Raw genomic sequence first — 9,663 nt, forward strand, 5'->3', positions numbered from 1 at the left:
GGCAACGTTGGTGCCATTCTCCTTGTGGCGCTTAATAGTAACCCTCCCATTTTGTCTCTCGCCAAAATTCCGAACCCAACCTTCTTGCAGTGTACACGAGCATAGCCGAATCCATATTGATTTTAACTCAACCTGAGAATAGTATGTCATAAAGCAGTTGATAAGAGGAAAGCCGCAGATGGGAAAGCAAAGATATTACTTACCTGCAGAAATCCTCAAACCTCACAAACCTAGTCCCAGCTAGAGTCGCAAGTCACAACATCCTAAACGAGTATTGTTCCGAAACTTTGGCAAATATATTACAGTAAAGATAAAGAGCTTTTTCGGAGAAGTTAGAAATAGATTACAAAACCCAATGCTTTCAAGGGGAAAGGACATTTCCGAACTACAGATAGAAACTGCCAAAGGAAGATGGCGATATGGAAGCTCAACCAGGTTGGGGAACAAGGATGGAGAAAACGGGTTAAGAGGCATGAACAAACAAACAGCAAAGCTGAATTATGGTCACCTGGCAAGCTCTTTGAAATGCACTGATCAGTGAGGCTACTGCTAGACAACAAAGCTCGAGGCAGTGGAGGATGATTGTGTGAAACAGGGAAGGCTTTAAGCTTTTCCGATGATATCCATGCTCCTCAAACTACAGCAACATTAATTCCACAATTTTAGCCTTCTATGTTCATCAGGGTTTTAAACTACCGCTACCCCTTGCAGGTTCAAGCTAAAGTTACAGTTAATTAAAATCATAGCGGATCAATAATGGATCTAGCTCCTTTTGGACGACCTCTTCGTAAAATTAAATTTAAAAAATAATAACAATCCATGAGACATTTATACATATGAGTAGCTCCTTGAATATTTTTTGTTAATCGACGGTTACCCATCATAATATTTTCATCCTTTTGAAAAGCAGCTAATGAAAAGTAAATTTCTTATGCCCTATAATACAAAACGCAAAAACCCATATTGGCCATATCTAACATAAAATAGTTGCAGCTCATAAATTTCACTTTCTTGACTTGTCACAATCTCAAGCAGAATGCATATGAAAGAACAAATCACAAGAGAAATCAACGCTGAGAAGGGTGGAAGGCTACTTCCTACATGCTTAACATACTTTAATCACGCATGCTATTGCTATCACTCTCAACAGACTGGGTTGTGCACCAACTTGCAACCCAGTCTGTCAAATCCGCAACATTTTTTTCGATGTCATCAATGGAGTCACTCTTCATTGCAACCACTACATCTTCTCGGTAACTATCTTTAGCCTCCTCAAGCAACGTTTGAAAGATTTCACATTCAATATTGTTTGTAAGCTTTGACCCCGTATAGCCTCTGCAGCAAGATTACCATTAGATACAAGCAGCCAGATGCCAAATAAAAATATGATGGAAAGGTACAGTATATAGATGGTGATGCCTTTCCAATACACAAAAACAAAAGAACTGTGAAGAAACTAAGGAACAATACAATCTAGTGAATGGCATACCTCTTGCTGAGGCGATCATACAAGATAGAATTTTCAGTTTGAAGCACCACAACACGATCAAACCAACGCTCAGGAAAAAATTCACAACCATGGTAATCAACGATTACACCGCCCTCTTCCATCATATCTTCAAGCTCATCACATACCTGTCAAAGCCACATGAAACTTGAATGTGAGATCATAACTTATCTTTTCCTGTCAAAAACCAACCAGAAGAAACTGGTCTGTCAGCCTAATACTTTGACCCAGCCAGCACCCCAAAAAAGGCTATAATACAACGAAACCTACATCATCCAAACTAATTTATTTCAAGTCGATAAACTATTTTCACAATATCTGACCTAAAATCTGACTATATTAAGTTCGAAACGAAGTGAATTTATAACATTGTTTCCATTACCTTATATTTAATTACACACTTAATTAAATACTACGAACTGAAAAAAAAAAAATGATTGATACATACAGAGTACTATATATCCTCTTTATAGAATCAAACATTTTAGCAAATGTTAATCTTACTGAGAAGTGGACGAAGTGTAACAAAACAATCACACCCCCTCTCATTACTTTTGCCCTCTCCGGGGTGCACTATGTTGCTAACTAGTTCAAAACTATCTTCTTAATCCACATATCATGAGCCATCCTTCAACTGAGAGACTATGCTACCAAATTTGTAGCAAGTAGCCACTAGGGCTAATCATCCAAATTCTCTCACTCCCATGATCGTTACAATTACAAATACAACGAAAAACATCATCAAACTAGTTTGAGCAATTAAACCAAGGTGACAAGATACTACCCCGTACTTGAATATCAACCAATGCAACTTTGTTCCTGTTAACTATTAGATAAAAATCAAATTTCCTAGAAACAGAGTTTTGGCAGAAGCCACTGATTAAATGAATAAACCCCAGATAGTAATTTCACCTAATATATAAAGCTGTTCCAACAGTTTTTTTGATAAATTCACTCCCTAGTCCCTATGGATGCTATGGTCTTTAATCTCTATCAGCATGACCAGATTATTATTGTCACTGCCCATAAACTAATGATGATGCTTGACAAAAGCAACTCTATGCAAGAAGCATTCAAATTAAATGCTAGATAGTGGAATCACATATTCACACCTTCACTTATCGTTTAAATTTTTTTTCAAAAAAGTATAATACTGAAGCACATTAGCCCATAAGGTACTTGAATACATATAATAACAATGAAAGACGAGCAGAGGGGAATCAATGCTTCTTTACAAATAAATGCTTATGATGAATGGCATACCAGATCCTCATTGATGACATGACATTCAAATTCCTCGTCCCAACCATCATGCAAGTTTTTCTCCTTAACCAAGTCTCCAATGTTCACATGGCGAAGCTGAGTAGCCTCTGCAAGAGCAGAAGACATAGTTGTTTTTCCTGTCCCAGGTGTACCGGTTATCAATATGTTTGGCTTCCCTCTCACCATTGTTAGTACACGCGCTATTTCCCAACTTTTACCTGAATATCAATGAATGACTATTAGATACAAAACCATTGCTAGAATATTAAGATAACAGTGATATTTTGGAGTTGAATTTTAAATTGAAGCACAAACACGAATCGTATAGTGCCTTAAATTTCTTCATAGCCCCATCACTTCTTTAGACTCTAGCTTTAACTCATAAAACCACACTACCCTTGTTTTACTTCTTTTTACACAATTATTGACAATTTTGATTGATTACTACTCGTATATCGCAACACCTCATCTACAACAGAAATTCAATTCAAACAGAGCATTGTACATTTCTAACATTCAAAATAGATATTGACAGAAAAGTAAAAATCTAACACCCTCATTTGTCTCACTACTTTCTTGATGAATCTCATTGAAGAGGCATGTTAAACTATAATTTATGTTGCTTCTACTCTTCAACTATATAAATTAATCATTATAATTACTCAAAAATTCAGTAGTTCAATAATCCACTTTAGAAAAACCCTAAATTGATTATAATAACAATTAGCACTAGATTGTGTGAAATTGATATTCGATGATTAAGTAAAGAAAGGAAAAAAAAGTAAATTACCTCAGAAACTGCTTCAATGGAGGAGAGAAAGCTCGGCGCCGCTTCAATGGAGGATTCAAAATACGGTTTTAACGGAAGAAAGAGAGAGGAGGAAAGGGCTGGAGTCCTAAGCGCCGAGTAAAAAGTTCCAAAGTAGGAAAATCAACGGTCCAAAGTCAGTACTCTGTATCACTTAAGTTTTAGTTAAGGTATTAGCTTACTTGGCATGCTGGATTGAAATTACTACTTTATTTTTAGAAAACGTTAAGAGCCTCTCCACTAGTGAGAAAAAAAAAAATTCTCCTCATTCTCTCTCTACCCATTTTCTCTCTCTTCCCAACTAAATTCGCTCATGAGCATTTTTTATGAGCAAATTTTAGTGAGCAAAAAAAAATGCAAAAAAAAAAAGCTCATCAATCTCTCTCCTACTTTTTCACATACCCCACCAATATTTCTCTCTCTTATACATCACCCTATTATTATTTATTATGTTTTGGTTAAATGAATTTTTAGGGCTACTAATTACAATTATACTATTATTTAATTTAATACAATTATTAAATATTAATTCATAATATTAAAATTTTAATCGCTAATTAATTATAAATTTAATACAACATAAAATTTTATTGGCGTACGACTACATTTAATACTACAAACCAATAACGAATCTAGATTTTTAACGTACGATTACATAAGACTCTATTAAATTGTAATCTTACGACAAATTTATTTTTTTTACTCATTAATAGAACCATATTTTTGCCAAATGTGTTCCACTAAATTCGCTTTTAATTGAACATGAGTGTCTCTATCACGTAGTGACATTCTTCTCTGGACGTACGTGTCGAAATCAACGTTTGGCGGTCGGCCAACATTGAATTCAAAAGGCTCATTGTTGTTAACTGTAGCACTTGTAGTTGGTCTTGTAATTTGCGGGCGATCTTGTTCATAGTACCTTCTTAAAACTTCGGCCCGAGTATAGTTGTGTCGTTTATCTTCGACAATCATGTTGTGCATAATGATACAAGCTTTCATTATGTCACACAATATATCTTCGTTAAACGCAAGGGAGGGTTGTCGTAGAATGGCAAACCTTGCCTGTAAAACCCCAAAAGTCAGTTCAGCGTCCTTCCGAGCTGCAGCTTGTTTATAAGCAAATAATTTATCCTTTTGAAGTTGTGGAAGTGTTATACCTTGAATAAAAGTAGCCCATTTTGGGTAAATGTCATTTGCTAAGTAATAGCCCAACTTGTATTCATGGTCGTTCACGGTAAAATGAATTGGAGGTGCCCGACCATGAAGAACATCATCAAAGACCGGAGAACGGTAAAGGACATTAAGATCATTACAAGATCCCGGGATTCCAAAGAATGCATGCCAAATCCATAAATCTTGATCTGCAACGGCCTCCAGAATGAGGGTTGCATTTTTATTACGGCCTGCGTATTGCGCTTTCCAAGCCATAGGACAATTCTTCCACTCCCAATGCATGCAGTAAATGCTACCTATCATACCGGGAAAATCTCGCATTTCATTTTGATGCAAGATTCTCCTTAAATCTTCGTCGGTGGGACTTCTGAGATATTCAGCTTCAAAATGTGTAATAACCCCTTGACAAAAATGTTGCAAAGCCAATCTGGAGGTAGTTTCGCCAATGCGCAGATACTCATCCACGGCATCTGGACAGGTCCCGTACGCCAACATTCTAATCGCAGCGGTGCATTTCTGCAACGGTGATAACCCAAGCCTTCCAGCTACATTCCTACCCTGCTGGAAGAATTGATCCCCCTCGACCACCTTGTTCATAATCCTACAAAACAAAGGTCGTTGCATTCAAAATCTACGCCGAAATTGTTTGTCGCTATAAACTAGATTACTCGCAAAGTAATCATTGAACATGCCCCTTTTCCCTATCTCTTCTATCCGTATCCCCTCTACGCTCTGGAACACATTCAACATCGGATACAGGTTGGGGTTGTGTTTGGTTGTTATACAACAAAGTTGGTAGATGGGTTGTGACAAATTCGTCAACTAAATGATCAAATTCTACGTATTGATCAGAATCAGACGATCGAGCTGGAGGTTGAGCTAATGGAAAACATTGTGTTTGCTTGTTACTTACGGGTATTTGGATATTTTTGAGGAGTTGGATTATAATGTGTTTTGCATAGATGGTATCACTATTATTTATAAGCATGAACACTCAATGAGAGGTCAAAAATATGAATGACAATTCCATGAGTGATGAAACATAATTGACAATTCCATGAGTGATGAAACGTGATTGACAATTCCACGAGTGATTAAAGATAGTAAGATAGAAAAGAATCTTGACTATTCAAAATACAAAAAGACAACTGACATGAAAGACATATGACTACTCAATGTCTAATAAGACAAGGGAAATGAAAGACATATGACTACTCAATGTCTAATAAGACAAGGGACATGAATACAACTAATAAAAATAAACTAATTAAGATTAACTAACTAAAGAAATCTAACCTCAGAATACTACTAATTAAAATTAAACAAAATAAAGATAAACTAATTAAAGATAAAATAATTAAACAAATCTAAACTCAGAATACAATTAATTAAAAATAAATAAACTAATTAAAATTTAACAAAATAAAGATAAACTAATTAAAGACATCTAACCTCAAAATACAACTACTTAAAAATAAACTAATTAAATTTGAACGAAATAAAGATAAGCTAATAAAAGATAAACTAATTAAACAAATCTAACCACAGAATACAACTAATTAAAAATAAACTCATTAAAGAAATACAATCATTTTCTACCGTAGACTAATTAAAGTAACTCGTCCTTGTGGGCCTCTTCAGCTGAAGTGAGTGGTGTTGTCCTTGCTAAAAGTGATTGAAGCATATCAAAATTCATCTTCTTCTCTGCTAAATCAATTTATTTTTTGCTTCCTCTTTTCCTTTTCTCTATCAAGTTCCAACCATTGTTGTCGTAAATTTGCCTCCCTTTCTCTAACCTCAGACACGCCTTTATCTGTTCACTAATGCTCAATATTGCACTTTCGGAAGCAATTGCTTTGCCCTTACGCTTAGCCTTCGTTTTTTTGACACCGTCTGGTCGTGGTAATCCTCCGCACATAAATCCATCAGTACGGATTTCATTTTCACTTTCCGCCCTAGACCTTTTCCCACTTCCACTGCTATCTTCCTCATCATCGGCACCGCAACCCTTTCTTTCCTCCTTTGACAGACCCCATCTTAGTTTAGTCCTCCACTTCGGATCTTTATTTACCATTTCCACTCCATGTGGAAATGCAAAATTATGTTGTGGATTAGAGGAGATATAAAACAACTTGGAAGCGTTTTTAATTCGATCGGCTTTGTTGTAACCACTTCCGCTTTCAGGGAGTTTGCTCGCCTCCTCATAGCAATTAGTCCACTGTAGAAAATCAGCTGCCATTCTTCTCCAATGTGTCTCCAAACTCTTCATAGGTCTTGGCGGGAGAATATGCGGTTTCTCAGCTTGTAGTTTACAGTAAGCTGCATGAACTTTTTTGGATTTTTTGGATTTTTTTAAAGTAAAACAAAATATTGCTACTTAAAATATCATTAATAACGTTTTAAAAAATATTAGAGTACTAAAAATATTAATTAGAAATAATAAACCAAAAAAAAAAAAAAAAAAAAAAAACCTATCTCAACTTTATATAGAAAATATAAAATAAATCTCACTAGAAATGGGATTAAGAGTAATATAGAGTGTTTTGTGATTTTGAAATTATACCAAAATATGTCAAAATGGATCTCTATTTGTAGAGAAAAAAATTATAACCGTTGTAGACACCCATTTGTGTCTCCCCAAAACCAAACCCAATGATGAGTACCTTTCACATCGAATCATAATCGAATGAAGTGAAAGTGTGGAAAGTTTAGTGTTGCGGATAGTTTTAATTTCTTTTCTCTTCTCTCTGTTTTTGAAAACTTATTTTAAAGAAAAACAACCAATTTTCATTCATCAATTCTTATTCTCTATTCTACCAACTCTCATTAAGATTCTCTTGATTACTCTCTCTCTCTTTTCTAAACTAGCTTTTCTCATATAGAAAATTCCGCATTCATTAGATCTAGATACACCTAGCCATATTTGAAGTTGCCTTCGCCCTAGACGTGAAAGGTTTAATTTCTGAGGGTTTGGTCCCAAATCTCTCCTTCAATTATTTAATTTAATTGTTTTATTATTTTCCTTGAAGTTACTAACGCGTGTATTTTGTTATTAGAAAGAGGTACGATGCATCCAAGTAAGTATTTTAATAGTTTAATTGATTTTATGATATAGAAATCATGTCTAGGTTGTTATTATGATTCCTAATATCATGTTATGATGTTTTTCTTAATGTGATGTTTAGGGTGACAACAATAAGTTCCTAGTATCATGTTTAGGATAACTTTAATATCAAGTATGATGCTTCCTATGTTCTTCCTAATATTTATGATTGTTAGTATCATGTTAGGGTTAAAGCTTTGATTTTTATTGCTTAGTGACATGCTAGGGTTTGTTATTAATCTTGTTAGTATCATGCCTAGGATCTTGCTATTATTATGCTTTAACATGATTTATGATTATTAATTATGATTACGATTATTTTTATGATTCATGATTATGGTTATGAATATTATTATTATTATTATTATTATTATTATTATTATTATTATTATTATTATTTTAATGATTATTATTTATTGTTGCTTGATATTCATTGTTATTGCTTGATCACACTTTTTATGCATATTTAAAGGGAACTGGTACTTGTAATCACGCTTAATAAGATAATTTAATAATCTTGTTTAGGTTAATTTGATTATAATTCAAGTGATCGCTAATAATAGATTTATTTGTGCATTTAAATTCAACCAACATAGATTAAACAAGTTTAGGGTTAATTCTATTGATTGCATGTTAGTCAGAAAGCGCACATGAATACGATCTGAATAAAGTAGAGGCCTATTATTAGGGCAGGTTCAATCTCTTTTAGGTTGGATTTGTACCTTTATCCCCGAACCCTATTTGGTTCAAGACCTTATGGAGTTGACGATCTCTTGGATCGTTAAGGGGTGTGACCTTCACCTCGTGAACGATTTACAAGTTCCTAAAAAACTTGTTGGCGACTCTTTTGCTCTATCTTCTTTTCCTTTGAACGCCACCGTACTTTAGTGTATGATCACAGTGGGGTTCAATCTAGGGGATTAACGCTTGAAATATTCCCTACAACCGTTGATGATTTTTTTAATTATTAAACGGCCAAATTACCGTTTAAAATTAATTACCGTTGCAAAACGGTAACAATTGCTGATTGGAGGAACAAGCTAACAGGGACGCATGTCAGCTTCCCATTGGCTGGACTTACGCGCCCCTGTCAGCAGCTGCACTTAATTTTTTTTTTGCTTTCCTCCCTTCAAAACGCGTCGTTTTGGGGATTGCTCTTCACAAGGAAAACCCAAAACGCGTCGTTTTGAGGGTGTCAAAAGCAAAAAAAAAAATAATAAAAAAAAAGGCAGTTTGGCCCCACCATTTTACTATTCACCTTCATTTTTGCTCATAGGATGAGCAAAATCAATTATGCTCATGAGCATTTTTTCCATTTGCTCATTGATGGGGAAGCTATTATTGCAATTTTGCTCACCATTTTTGCTCATGAGCAAAATTCTCTTCATTGATGGAGATGCTCTAAGGCGGACTTAGGCCTCGTTCTTTAGAGGAGCTCTGCTCTGTTCTATTTTCAAATAATAATTAATAATAATAAAAATAATAATTAATATTGTATTGATGATAATAATTTATTATTTTGAATAATTATTAATAATTCAAACTATTAAGAATTAATATTTAATAACATTATTATTTAATAAATTCTAATAATTATAACAATTCTTAAAAAAAAAGTAAATAATAATAATAATAACAAAATCTTTTTATAAACATTTGATTTTAGAATCCCAATGTGTAGATTCCTTCAAAAAAAAAAAAAAAAAAAAAGAATCGCAATGTGTAGAAACAATTTATGTGGGTATTGATTGTTAGTTCATTGAGTTGAATTAATTTTTAAATCTTTCTATACAATTTAAGAATTAAAAA

General features: G+C 34.1%; 1 protein-coding gene across 1 annotated transcript; it reads right to left on the reverse strand.

The window, feature by feature from the left end:
- Positions 1-942: 942 nt before the first annotated feature.
- On the reverse strand, positions 943-3,713 carry LOC145629221 (adenylate kinase isoenzyme 6 homolog). Its single transcript, XM_081681765.1, has 4 exons — positions 3,561-3,713; positions 2,771-2,988; positions 1,490-1,635; positions 943-1,335 (listed from the first exon to the last, which is right to left on the reverse strand). The coding sequence occupies exons 2-4, from the start codon at positions 2,954-2,956 to the stop codon at positions 1,116-1,118; spliced, it is 552 nt and encodes a 183-aa protein (XP_081537891.1). The 5' UTR covers positions 2,957-2,988; positions 3,561-3,713; the 3' UTR covers positions 943-1,115.
- Positions 3,714-9,663: the final 5,950 nt, after the last annotated feature.

Source organism: Chenopodium album, chromosome 4 (genome assembly GCF_948465745.1).
Source record: "Chenopodium album chromosome 4, dcCheAlbu1.1, whole genome shotgun sequence".
Classification (NCBI taxonomy): domain Eukaryota; kingdom Viridiplantae; phylum Streptophyta; class Magnoliopsida; order Caryophyllales; family Amaranthaceae; genus Chenopodium; species Chenopodium album.